This window comes from Elephantulus edwardii, unplaced genomic scaffold, assembly GCF_000299155.1.
Source record: "Elephantulus edwardii isolate Elephantulus edwardi_28Jun2011 unplaced genomic scaffold, EleEdw1.0 scaffold00010, whole genome shotgun sequence".
NCBI classification, from domain to species: domain Eukaryota; kingdom Metazoa; phylum Chordata; class Mammalia; order Macroscelidea; family Macroscelididae; genus Elephantulus; species Elephantulus edwardii.
In genome coordinates, this window is record NW_006399760.1 from 22,865,694 (window position 1) to 22,879,844 (window position 14,151).

The 14,151-nt window shown below is 38.5% G+C and overlaps 1 protein-coding gene across 1 annotated transcript in view; it reads right to left on the reverse strand.

The window, feature by feature from the left end:
- The window catches only part of NEB (nebulin), a 265,912-nt gene that overhangs the window by 15,174 nt on the left and 236,587 nt on the right, over positions 1-14,151 (reverse strand). The window contains exons 137-144 of the mRNA XM_006880817.1: positions 11,362-11,454; positions 10,761-10,853; positions 5,292-5,384; positions 2,455-2,547; positions 2,058-2,150; positions 1,528-1,620; positions 518-625; positions 228-411 (exon numbers count right to left, since the gene is read on the reverse strand). Coding sequence (XP_006880879.1) covers positions 228-411; positions 518-625; positions 1,528-1,620; positions 2,058-2,150; positions 2,455-2,547; positions 5,292-5,384; positions 10,761-10,853; positions 11,362-11,454 — 850 coding nt within the window. The remainder of the gene's footprint in view (positions 1-227; positions 412-517; positions 626-1,527; positions 1,621-2,057; positions 2,151-2,454; positions 2,548-5,291; positions 5,385-10,760; positions 10,854-11,361; positions 11,455-14,151) is intronic.

Consider the following 14,151-nt stretch of genomic DNA (forward strand, 5'->3'; position numbering starts at 1 on the left):
GCCCAAAATCTCTGTAAATGTTTATGAAAATTAATAAAATATAATTATAGAAAAAAAAAAAAAGAAACAGTGGCCTGGAGCATTTCAGAGAGCGTGAGGACGGTACAGGTTAGAGCAAGGTTCAGACCTGCTGTTCACAGGGTCATTGAGTGGACTTGATGGCACCTAACAGCAACAATAAAAATCACCTTTACCTTAAAAACCAATTTCCCCAGGGGCTTGGTTACCTGTAATAGTCTCCTGGTCCTGGTCATTCCGTTTTTGTTCCATTTCTACCACTTTTCTCTGAATGCCTCGGTAGTTGATGTCACTGAAGTCTTGTGTGTTCTTCTTAACTCGTTCAGTGACAGGATCAGTCACCACTGGCGTGAAGCAACCCTTGTGCTTTTCAAAATCCTCGTGATATTTCACCTGAAATTTCATGAATACCCTTGATGAAAATATGATGAGATCACAGTGCCCCTGTTCTTGTATTCTGGTAAGCCAGCCAACCAATTCTGAAGAATCCCTGACTCACTGTTGAGATGTGGCGTTGGGTCTCCCTCACCCGTCTCATCTCTGGAGTGTCCAAGACGTAGGCAGCTTTGCCCTGTATTTGTTTCCGGAAGCTATCAGAATATAGTACCTGAGGGAGAAGGGACCATGAATGAGTACAGGTCCTGATGGGGTCCTAATTCTAAAACCTTAAGGACTTTCCAACAGATGAAAATGGAAGGAGATGGTATATGAAGCATGAATCAATGGAGAGTACCCAGCCAGACACATGACTAACAGTGGATGGTAGGGATGCTTCAGAAAAGAAAGGACTTACTTTGACTTTGAAACTAGTTTTCATTGTAAAAAAAAAAAAAAGGCACAGGATAATTATAAAAGAAAAGAAAAAAGACGAAAACAGCTTCTTTAATTTGCCAGAACTGGTAGCACAAGTGCCAACATATTGTATGGTATTTGGCACTAAATGTGAGGCTGAAAGACCTACCCTTTAAAAGCAAACAACCATTTTCCTCAGGTTTCTGATCATTTATCATAAACCAATATATTAACACAGAAATCAAAGTCCTCCAGACATGAAAGTCCCAAAATAACAAAGCCGAAGAAGGCATCCCTTCCAGAGTATTACCTGTTTCATGGAGTACCGTAAACATGGAGAGAGAACAAAGTTGAGGAGGTTAGAGGTCAATTGGTTACAGATGGTTATGGAAGACTACCTCAGAAGACAATGAAAGGGGCGAGAAAACACTGGCCATTAACTTGTTATGTCTTAGTATGATCATTTGGAATTTTAAAGCACAATCGTGTTAATTGTAGGGTAAATTTTCAGTTGAATAAGAAAGTCAGCATGTTTATGGTGTTAACATGTTATTTTTTAAGATGTTGCATTTCTTTCTTTAATAAAAAATTTAGTGTATTTTTCAGTTGAATGAGAAGGTACACATTTTTAGGCGGTTAAAATGTTATTTTATAATTTGTTTTTTTAAGTTATTTTAATGTATATATTTCCAAGTTATTTTTAAGCCTAGAAAATACCGAGCTAATGTTTTCCTGGTTGCGCTTAGCTCTCTCCATCTCCGGAGTGATGGGAGTCGGGGTTGCCTTTCTCATATTCTCTTTGTACAACACCTAAGGGAGTCAAGAGAGCATGGAGATGTCAGAGAGGGGGGTATTCAGTCCAAAACTCATTTAGTTGATGTTATGCCTCGATTATATCACACTCTGTAAGAAACAACTCAGGAAAGAAAGCCATTAAAATGTTATTGTCAGAAGCCAAAGAGAACTCAAGTTTACCAAAGGATTTCATGGAGAGAGAACTTTTGATGAGGTTCAAGATGTCAAACCATTTAGAAAAGAAGGTTAATGGTAAGAGATAGGTTTCCAAAGGGGGATGAATGGAGTTACAGCGAGATCAGTTTGAGGTGGTTGGGATGGTTTTGTTGTTTGTTTTAATGAGAGGAAAAAAAAGAAACACAAAAGGTTTGGAAAAACTGTGAGATGAATTAGTGGGATAACTGTGTTTGCCAGTTTGTTAAGAGTTTAATGATTTTCTCTCTCTTAAATACCGAGCTAAAGTTCTCTTGATTGCGTTTGACTCTTTCCATCTCAGGAGTAAAGGGGGTGGGGGTTGCTTTCCCCAGATTCTCTTTGTATAACACCTGTGAGATACAAAGTCGTTAAATTGATGAAATTTGTGCAGGGAAAGTGTATGGAATTTTTAAAAAAATATTAAATGAAAACATTTAAAAATTAAAGAAATAAATATATATAACTATTAGTGAGAATAGCTCTCAAGGAGAAAGCTTATAATCAGTTAATGGCGATGATAAGTGTGGTGTCACATTTAGAGGACACAAGTGTAATGGCATTTTGTTTGTTTTTAACCTGGGTTGGTTAGGATCAGCCCAAACTGCATGGGTTACTTTGCAAAACTCAAAATGCTATTGCTTCTGTAGACAATACCGAGCTAATGTTTTCTTGGTTGCGCTTGACTCTCTGCATCTCTGGAGTGACAGGGGTTGGGGTGGCCTTCCCCACATTTTCTTTGTACAAAACCTATGGGATCCATAGGATCCAAAATGAAAAAAGAATCAACGTTACAAACAGATTAAAATGGATCATTTTTTTTATGAGGCTCAGGGGGCCATCCCATTTGGGAACTAAGGTTAGAATAAGGAGGAACTTGTTTCTTAGGGAGGCTGAAGGTAGTTACAGCAAAACACACACTTCCAGGCTCGCACTGTGTCTGAAACCCCTCGGGGCTACAAGAACGACTGAAGGCAGTGAACCCCAAAGAGACCACAGTCATTCCATCACTAGTCTATGAATGAGAAGTCCTTGGCAGAAATCTAAACCAAAGTTACAGACATGTAATGACAGACTCTCCTAGGCTGGGGCTGCTCCAAAAATGGCCGATGTGGTGACTTTTCACGGCTTAGACCTATCAGTAAAGTCGTAACCCCTCAAGTCAGGTCATGCATTTACTATGCCTTTTTTCTTCCTATCATTCCGTCTTCCTCTTGCTTTAATTTAGTCCAACAGAAAAACAGGAAAAAAAAAAGGAATATGTTTTGGGCAATTATTCTATTACTATTATGTATGCCTAACAACAGTAACAACCACATGTGCCATTGTTACTGTTATGTGCTGCCAAGTGAGAACCAACCCATAGCTGACCCTCCAGGGGGTTTTCAGAGGCAGTTTAATCACACGGGAGGAAATTGCCATTCTCCCACAGTGTAGCTGGTGGACTTGAACCGCGGACCTTTGGGAGGACAGTGCAGCTGCTTACGACTAGGCCACTTGTGTGCCATTTGGAAGCACAATACCACATCATGGAAAGTCCTCCACCGCAGTGTCTCCCCTCACTCTTGGGAACACTGGCAGTATGGACAGTAGCATTCAAGGACAATTCTGCCAAGTCGTGGCTCTCCAGGTGTCCCTACATAATAACAAGATCAAGACCAACTGAGAACTTACTAGACAAGTCAGACCTACTTAATGAGAAACTCTGGGGGCAGGCCCCAGCAGTCTGATTTAACAAGCCTCCCAAGTGACTGATGCACGCTACAGTTTGAGAACCTCCACATTCAAGTATTGGAGAAACCTGAATATTGTCTAAATGGTGAAGGCCACAAGAAGGTTCACACACAAACTAGTCACCTATACATAGCCCCCTAAAACCAATCCAAACCCATGGCTGTCAAGTCAATTCTGGTCCCTCTCAGGACAGAGTAGAATGGCTTATAAGGTTTCTAGATATTTACAAAGCACACCACTATGTCCTTCTCTACAAGAGCAGCTGGGGGGTTCAAACCACTGACATTAAACCAGGGCTTCTTACACAAGCCCCGATCTCCTGCTGAATCTTTCTTATAAATAAATGCAGTATCAGAGCAGAGGTTTATTAAAGCCTACAGTTAAAGAGAAGGACAAAAGAGGAAAAGCCCCAAACCAACCATCACTCAGTCAATTCCGATGCATAGCCATCTTCCGTTGGGTTTCTGGGTGTATAAATCTTAAATGAGACCAGACTGCTTCAATTTTCTGAGGAGCATCTGGTGAATTAGAATTGCTGACCTCTTGGTTAGCAGTCCAACACTTAAACTACCATTCCACCAAGGGTCCTTAAAGGAACTGATAATCATATATTGAAATCACTTGTGAATTTTCATTCATGTCATTAGCCTTAAAAGGAAAGGTCAGGGATTATTTTTCCCAAGGTCTCTAGGTCTAACTCAAACAGGATAAAATAGAACCTAATGCCACAGACACAAACACCGTAAAATCACAACTCTACTGTTCCAGAGAGGGCCCGCCACACAGCAGGAGCCCCTGACACACCCCACACCTGATCGAATCTCACAAGGATGTAAAACAATAAGATCTTTTTAAGAGAACAAGTTTGGGTAGGGAGAGATGAGCAAAAGGTTTACAGGGGGGGAAAAGTCCGTTATTCTCAGATATTAGAACTTTAAATTATGGATTAAAGCAATCTTGTTATAGTGGAGTTAAGGCTAGTAATAGTCCTATAGGAAAGAAAAATACGGTAAAGAGAGAAACAAAATTTGTCTTTTTAAAAAACACAATTAATAGGTATTATTTTTAAATCCAGTAAAGTATTAGAATTTTTTTGTTTTGCTTTTTTTCTTTTCTTGCCAAAGTACCGAGCTAATATTTTCTTGATTGTGTTTGACTCTCTCCATCTCAGGAGTGACAGGTAAAGGGGTCCCCTTGCCCATGTTTTCTTTGTATAACACCTGTGTGATGAGAAAGCCAGAGAAATAACTGTAAATAGTATTTCATTTGCTGTGGTTTTTAAGTGTAAGTTCAACGTCCTTGTTACAAAATGGCACAGCATTCCCAGAAGCCAGGATTTATACGTAGACAAGGCACACATCTGACTCTAATAGCAGACGTAAGCCCCCTTAGGACACTCGCCCCCTAAGCAGCCAGACCTGGTTGCTTCTGAAAGGCCAAGTGACCAGTGTTATCTTTCCATTTCTGCGAGCCTTCTAGACAATTGTGGGAGATTTGAGATTGTTAGAAATCAGTTTTGCAGTTTCTCACCCAAATTTTAAAAAAATAACCTGTTATTTATTTACGTGCTAAAAAGTATCACATGAAATAAAATTAAAATCCTTGGAAGTATCACAGAAACAAGTAACTGTGTCTAAGTGAGTTATAGTGAAAGCAAAGGAAGATATGTAGGTTAAAAAAAAAGAAAAGAAACCTTAAGAATAAAGTTAATTATGAGGTTAAGGATCATCATTTCCCCTCCATATTTTTTCCTTAAATACCGAGCTAATATTTTCTTGATTGTGTTTGACTCTCTCCATCTCAGGAGTGACAGGTAAAGGGGTCCCCTTGCCCATGTTTTCTTTGTACAAGACCTGTGTGAAAAGAGAGCAGCCAGAAACACAACTGTAAATAGCATTTCATTTTTGGTGAAGTTTTAAGTGTGAGTTCAATGTTCTTGCTACAATATGGGCCAGTATTCCAAGGAGCCAGGAGTTGTATACCAGCAAGATGCCACATACTACTCTAATCGCAGCCATAACTCAGATGAGGAAACATCACTCCTCTAGTACAACAGGGACCTGGTGCACAGAAGGGCTGGTAGAAAGGCTATCTGAGTTATCCGTGTTATTTGTCCATTTCAATGAGAATCTAAACAGTCATGGGGGTCTTGAGATTGTTAGAAATCGACTTTACTGTTACCCAAGCAAACAAAAGGCCTTATTATTTACTCAATTAAGTGCTGAAAAGATGATATAAAAATCAGAATTAATGGGAGTAAAATTTAGAATCTAAAGAGATAATACAGAAACTAATTAATTGTGTCCAAGTGAGTTAAGTAAAAACAAAGGAAGGGTTGTGGGTTCAAAAAAGAAAAAAACAAAGAAGAAGAAATGTTATGAATCAAGTTAATTATGAGTTAAGTGTCATCATTATTTTTTCCCTTTTCTTTCCCAAATACCGAGCTAAGGTTTTCTTGATTGTGCTTGACTCTCTGCATCTCAGGGGTGATGGGGATTGGAATTCCTGTCCCCAGGTTTTCTTTGTAGAGCACCTGTGGAAAGCATCCAGACAAAAAGCAATGTCTCTTCCCACCCCACCCCCCACCCCCACGGGCTGGGAGTGGGAGGTGAGGGGCGAAGAGAAGGAGTTACAGGAAGGGTATTACCAGAAGCTCTCAGAGCCAACCAATATGAGTCCAGCGACATCCTTAAAAAGCAAAGGAATGGGGGAAAGGTGTCAAAACAAAGAAATAGGCAAAGAAAGTGTTGTTATTGTTGGAACTAAAGTCTGCAGCACCCAGCAAAGATGATCGCTGTAAAGGGGGTCATCAGTTCAGCCACCCTGTTACCAGAGGCAGAGGTAGGCACGGGGGATTAAACAAGCTGGGAGAGAAACAAAACCAAGGAAGTTTTTTGTTTTTTCATCGAAAACGCTATTAATAAAGCACACAAGGATATCTGGGGTTTTTTAAAAACAGTGTATATATGAAGATTAAACAACAACAACAACAACAACACTGGAACCACTGTTGCAGAGTTGATTATCATTCATATCATTCTATAATTCATCGGACAGGAGAGAACTGCTTCTTGGGGTTTCCAAGGTTGTGGCCTTTGGGGAAGCAGACTGGCACCGTTCTCCCCTGAGGGCTGGTGGGTTTGAACCCCTAATCTTTTGGTAAGCAGCCACTGCATCACCAGAGTTCCTTATATTAAAAAAAAAACACAAAAACGTAAATTTTTTGTTGACTTTCATAAAGATCTAATTTTTAGTTTAGGTGAATATAATGAGAATAAACACCTTTATGGTAAATGGAGAACAATGACAGGATGCTCAAAGGGGAAACTAGAAAATATTTGTGCAAATACCAGTAGAGACAGCAGCTCAGTAGAGGAAATGTGGCTGGTGATCTGAGTTTTGCAAACGAATCCTCCCTTCCCCAAATGTAAGCTTTATGCATACATCAAGTAGTCCAAAGCAGGAAATATGTGAATGATACATTTTTAAGAGCTGAACTATAATATTGAATTACTTTTTAAACAGTTAAATGACTGTATTAATTTTAACCAAAATAGGGAAACCGATTCTAGTAAACGGCAATATTAAAGGACAAACAAGACTTGTGTCAGTTTTTCATTTGGATGAGTTGATTAGATGGGGGGGGGGATGTAGTTATTAATCTTTTTAAAACTTTTTTAGAAAATAAGTTAAGGGGAACTTTTTTTTAAGTACCGAACTAAAGTTTTCTTGATTGTGCTTGACTCTCTCCATCTCTGGGGTGATGGGAATCGGGGTCCCTTTCCCAAGGTGTTCCTTATACATCACCTGTGTGACACAAGAAAGCATCCAGAAAAACAAAAGCAGTCAAGACAGCCTTTTTGACTACCTTGTCGGGAAGCAGATGGACTGCGGACCTCACATGGGGAAAACCAAGACACATCCGCATGTTCTCTTTCAGATATAGATCCACGTGAGAACAGATTCTATACTTTCATAGGGATTCTCAAACCCCAGATTAAATTTATGCAACAAGGCAAAACTGATCTTTGTTAATTAAATTCAAACTGGGCCAATTCTTCAAGTCAGGGTTTTAATATACAGCCCTGTTTATTTCCTACCACATTTCAAATGGTTCTATGCACAACTAGACAATTTTGGTAAGTGAAATCTCTGTAAAAATTAGCTCAAATGACTGCTTTTAAAAGAGAAATTGTCTAGAAATTGTAAAAAACTTCAAATAAATACAAACAATAACATTCTAACTAAAACAGAAGATAACATGGGAAAATACTTTTAGGAAATGTCAGCTAACCTTTTTTTTTTTTAAAATACTGCAACAATTCTATATCATGAACATCAACATTATCTTCTGAACAAACAGTCAATTCCTGCAACTTTTTTAAAAAAGAAACAAAAATAATAATTACTTTTTTAAAAAAACAATAACAGAAAACAGTGGCTAAATCATTCTAAAAGACATGTTAAAAAAAAGACATGTTAACACTGAATAACTTTAAAACAAAGGAAACAAAATGAAAAAGACAGTGGGATCAAAAGAAACTACTGATCTAATTATGTGAAAGACTCTAAATTTTAGAAAATATTTAAATTGAATATTGATAATATTTTAGATCACCCTTTCAATCCACCCTTGCCAAAACAGCTATATTTTACTCCTGACATTTGATTCTCTAACTCAGGCATAAATCAATTGAAGTCTTTACATAGACGTTTTCAGACTATATGGTATTACCAAGTTTTTCGGCAACAAAAATATTAATAAAATGAGGCAATAGTAAATAATAAGAATATTAATAAAAAGAAATAATAACAAACTGTAAACTCATGGGCTTATCTCTGTGTTTCAAAATTCAGAAGGGTTGGATTTCTATTCATGAAATTGCAATAGTGAACTGATAGAAAATTAAGCTCTTGCAAATACTCTTAAAAAATGTGAAACTAACAGAAGAACTCTCCTGCAACAAATGTATACAAACATAGAAAAATAGGAGTCTTTTATAGTACTCTGCACTAATTTAAGTCTAAACTTTTATAATACTGTAAGAGAAAAAAAGGACTTTCTCTTTATTAAGCAGAGTAGTGATAGCTTCCTTATGGAATTAAATTTCCTTTAAGCTCTCCTTGAAACTGTCTTGCAGTTTATGAACAGGAGGTAAGTTTCCCCTTCAGCCACAACATAGGCATGGCTCTTTCTGAATAAGATTAGATCAACTAATCCAGGATATGATCAGTGACCAGAACACTGGGACAGGAGAAAATGCTATAAAAGTTTCTCCCAGTCTGCTGTCCTGTCCCTCCCATATAATAAAGAAGCCTCATCAGCCTCTTTTGGTCTCCAAGATGACGAGGCAGCTTTAGGATGCTCACAACCTTGATCTTCTATATATCAGAATACAGTTCTGCTTTTCCACACTGTGTCCTGTCTGAGACTGGTTTTCAAGCAGCAGATGGCAAATCTACAGCTTTGTGGTAACAAAATGACTAGTTTAGACCAAGTATAGAGGTAAAAACATTTTCTTTCTCCACAGCACTGTTTAGCCAGACAAGATCTATGTTAAGTTTCCTGCTCCCAGACAGAGCTACTATTTCCACATCAGCCCCCAAGTTTTCTATCTTTTCTTGCGACACCAGTTAACCTGGAAACAAGTTTTAAAAAATTTCAAGTCAATAAAGCTTCGGTGCTATGTTTTGATCTTTGCCATCAACAAACTCCCAAAGTCCCAACAGAAACATAAAAGTGAAAAGAGAAGGAAAGGAACCAGTTAAACATTTTAAGGGACTATCATCAAAAGTACAGGACATTAGGATCAAATGGTAAGTAAAACATTTTAAAAAAAGGAAGATTCAGATGGTGAGGTTTGAAAGAAAAGTAATTTGTTAAATTGGTTATTTTAAGAGGACCAACAGGGAGAAACTTCATTTTCTGGAAGGTATTGTTACTACTTTTAAGTATGAAGTTAAAGGGAACTGTCTCCCAAATACCGAGCTAAAGTTTTCTTGATTGCGTTTGACCCGCTCCATCTCAGGAGTGACAGGTATGGGGGTCCCCTTGCTCAAGTTCTCTTTGTACAATATCTGCGTGCACAAAAGCAATAGTTGAATCAGCTTTGGCCCATCCGACAGTTAGACTCAAGTTTTCAAATAGTCTCTAAAACTATCTTTCAGTTGTTATGCTGAAATAGAATGCTATTGTGAATATTGTTGAGTTAGAATTTCCTCATAGCTGACCTCCCCCCAACTCTGAACCCCAGCAAGTTTTCAGAGGCAGTTTATCACATGGGAGGAGACTGCCCATGTTTCTTCCATGGATTTGAACCCTGTTTCTTGGTTTGACAGTGCAACTCCTAACCAGTAAGCCACCAGCACTCTCTGACATAAAATAGACTTAAGTAATTTAAAGAGATAACAGTAGCTGCAGTTCAGTGCTTGGCATTTAGACTTATTAGAGTCTAAATTAGAGTCAGTTAGACATTGTGTCAAATGGCATGAGTACATATATGCAGCTCCACCCTTAGGCAGGAGTAAGGTAGACTCAAAGAAAGATTAGACTATACTTATCAAATAGAGTTCAAGTTAATCATATTGGTGACCCTAAATTAGGGAATCAGAAGAGTCCTTTCAGGACACAAAGTAAATATTAATAAATGCTACTAACAAATATTAAAACTTAAACAAATATTAGTTTTTCAATGGTCCTAAAAATATGCCAAATTTTAATAAGCTCATTTCTATCTTTTGTAGTGTAAAAGCATTGCTGAGACCAGCAAATTTGAATTTTTGCATTACTTCAAATTACTTTATCATCTTCTGAATGAAATATTACTCTTTAAGAAAACCTACAAACACAAATAATATATCAAACATAGTAACAATGAAAATAAGCTAAACCCCAATTAACATTTTCCTTTTGAAAAGATGTTAGAATTTACTGTGAATTTGTGCCACACTGGTTAGAAAGACTTACTATTAATTATTCAAGGAAGGTTGGTAGAAGGAAATCTGAGTACTACAGGATTTTAAGGGAAGTGATAAATATCTATGTTTTAGGAAAGACACACTGAAAAATTCACACCAGAACTAAAGCAGATATTAGAGTTGAAAATTGAGGTAATACAGTTATTATTTTCATGATATTGATTTAGTAATTTTACAGGAAGGAGTATCATATATTTGTGATAGGTTAAGTGTATTATTTTCAGTGAGAATTTTTGTTCCCTAAGAAATACCGAGCTAAAGTTCTCTTGATTGCGTTTGACTCTCTCCATCTCTGGAGTGACAGGTGTTGGGGTTCCTTTCCCCAAATTTTCTTTGTACAGAACCTGTGAGAAAAAAGTACCCAGAAGACACTCAAACCAAGCACAAAGGTTAGTTAAGGAAGACAGGAGATTGGGGGTGGGGCGGTTTTGTTTGATTTGTGTTTGGGTTTTCTTTTTTTTTTAGTAAGGATAACACTTTTACTTTTTTTACTTTGCAATTCTAATGATGAACTCTATGATGCTAATTGCTGGATAAAAAAAATACAACAGAAAAGCACTGAGTTATAGGCTGTAAGTATAACGGTGAAGAATCCCATGTTAATTCCATTTACAGTACATCAGATCTAAGTATTCACACTGGTCAGTTGCCAAAAAAAATGTTAAAATACAGTCAGAAAAGTGAGTCTCTTTGTATCAGTCCAGGTGGCTTTGGTCAGGTAGGTCAGAGCACACACACGTAAATACACACAGAACTGATGTTAAGATGTTACGTCTTATAGAAGGATAATGGGTTATTCTGGTAAACATTTTAGGGGGCATAGGATTTCTTATGTGATAGACTGGTAAATACCGAGCTAAAGTTCTCTTGATTGCGTCTGACTCTCTCAATCTCTGGAGTGACAGGGGTTGGTATGCCTGTTCCCAGGTTTTCTTTGTACAGAACCTGTAGAAGATAATTAGAAAACTCAAAAGGTAAAATGACCATGGGTCCTTCAGATTACTGTTACATTTGAGCTTTTTGCTAGAAAGTTCTTTGTACCATAAAACAATTGAGCTTTCAAATGTGACTCGTGACGAATAAAAGAAAGACATTCCATTTCTAATAATGATCTCTCTTTTAAAAATAGAAATTTTAACCATTACCTCATTGCTGTGGAGTTGACCCCTATAGGACAGAGCAGAACTCCCATTCGAGGTTTCCCTGTTAACCTTCATTTTTTTTCCACATGGATGGAAGTCTATGTTGTTGTATTAACGAATGGGTAGGGGGGAAAAGATCACAAAACTCCTAGAGGTTGAGTCAGAGATATATTTCTAAAATCAGTGGCAGCAACAATATTATTGTTTTGCTAGGAAATAAATACTAAGAATCTTTAAAACTCCCCAATTTGAGTAACAAGGATGTGCTTCTTTATCCCAGTCCCAGCTCTTCCCACCTCTGGCAGGACAGCAGAAACAATCATGGACACGTTGTTGTTCGGTGTGTGTGTGTGTCCCCATCCCTCCGCCCCCATCAACTGCGACTCACAGCAGCCCTCTGAACAGATCTGAACCTTGCCCAAGCCTGTGCCATCCTCATGATGTCTGCCAACCTTGTGTCCGTCCATCTCCTTGAGGGTCGGTCACCCTCTTTGGCTGATTCTCTACCTTTCCCAGTTTGATGTCTTTTTCCAAAGACTGGCCCCTCCTAACAATATGCCTGAAGCATGTGGACAAAGTCTCATCGTCCTTGCCTCTAAGGAGCTCCCTGGTTATATGTCCTCTAGGACAGATTTATTTGTTTCGGCAGTCCAAGGTATATTCAGGACTCTTCACCAACACTACAATGCAAAGGCCCTGATTCTTCTTTGATCTTCTTTATTTACTGCCCAACTTACAGATACATATGAAGCAACTGAATAATACCACGGCATGGACAAGAGAAAACCAAAAACCAGAGAAAGGCAAGAAGAACTCTTGAACACTACAGGCAGAGTGAGCAGTCAGCTGCTTTCTGGCCTTAGTAGAAGCTGAGTCACAAGAAAGGCTAAGGTGAGCAGGAAGAGAAAATGGAATGAAAGCTAAATCACACACAAGACCACCAAGTATCTTCCAGTGGAAATTGCATGAGAGATCAGCCTTCCAGTGACTAGGCGAATCTCTCCAACAAGGCTCTTTACTTTTGATTGGTCGTAAACTATACACCAGAGTTCACAATTACTTGCTAAAAGTCAGCAAATTCTTAGTAATCTACTTGTGAATGGGGATGGAATCCAGTGGATAGTCTGTAAATCTCATGGGAGGACATTTTCCTTTTTTCTCCCTTGGAGCGGGTGATAGAGTCCAGGTGATAGATTTGAACCAACAGAAAAGTGTGACTTTTGAGGTAGTGCAATTGTCTATGGTCTACGCCTCAGGGTTTTTAGAGTTTTTGATAGATGAGGAAGAAGGAGGGGCTGACAGATCAGGAGAAATGCTAACTTGATCTTTGAGGTATAGACTTCCCATACTCACAGGTACCGAAATTCCTGTTAAAGAACAGGTTTGTTATGTAAAACATTGTACTGGCAGGCAACAGCCTGCATCTAAAGCAAGCACTGCATTTATAAGGAGAGAGTAGATAATAACTGGTTGCAATCAGTGTTAGATTACATAACAAGCAAGGTAGGCAGGTGCTTACTTACTAATTTGTAGTAAACAATTTCAAGTTTTTTCACTGCTGCATCTAGGATTGACTGGCATCTGTTCCTCTCCCAGCCCTGCAATGCCTTCCTGAAATCAGTCTCCTTTCAAGTTTGCAGCCCCTGAAGGGGCAGACAAGCAAGGTAAACAAGCTTGTGTGTGTGTGTGTGTGTGTGTGTGTGTGTGTGTTTAATGAACTGTAACAGATTTACTGGGTCATCTGCCCCTGGCTGCCGTCATGTTGACCCCGGCTCATGCAGTTCTTTGGTCTGTCAAAGCAGAGCTGTACACAGTGACATTTTCAAATGAAGGATTTCTTTTTTTCCAGAAATATCACCAGGACTTTCTTTCAAGGTACTTCTAGGTGGATTTGAATTTCCAACCTTTCCATTAGCAGCCAACCACACAAAACATATGCACTACCCAAGGATTCTGAGTAGGGGGGAAAAACCCTTTAAAAAACAACCAGTGAACAATAACAACTCCAAAACAAGCAAACAACAAAACCCCATCAAAGCCAGTGCATTGCCAGAGAGTAATTTTTGACTGGTGCTGACCATACAGGACATAGTGAAACTACCCTGTTGGGTTTCTAACACTTCACATCTCTTCCCCATAGAGCGGATGGTGGGTTCTAACCATAGACTCTTCCTTTAGCAGCTAAGGATTTAACACCACCAGGGCTCCTTGTGCAGAAAAAAACAGGGCAAGAAATCTTTAAAGAGAGGGAATAAGAATGCACATAGACTTTCTAAATTTATTTTCTACTAAAATATCATGCTGGGAAAGGTGGAAGGTCCAAGAAAAGACCTTCAACAAGATAGATTGATACAAATGACTTTAACAGTGGACCCCTTCAGGATGAAAGGGAGACTCGCAATACACATAACTCTACCAGTGAGTAGATTCAGACTCCTAACAACCTTAAAGAACAAAGCAGAGTCAACCATGGGGGTTCCAAGGCTGTGAATCTTTACAG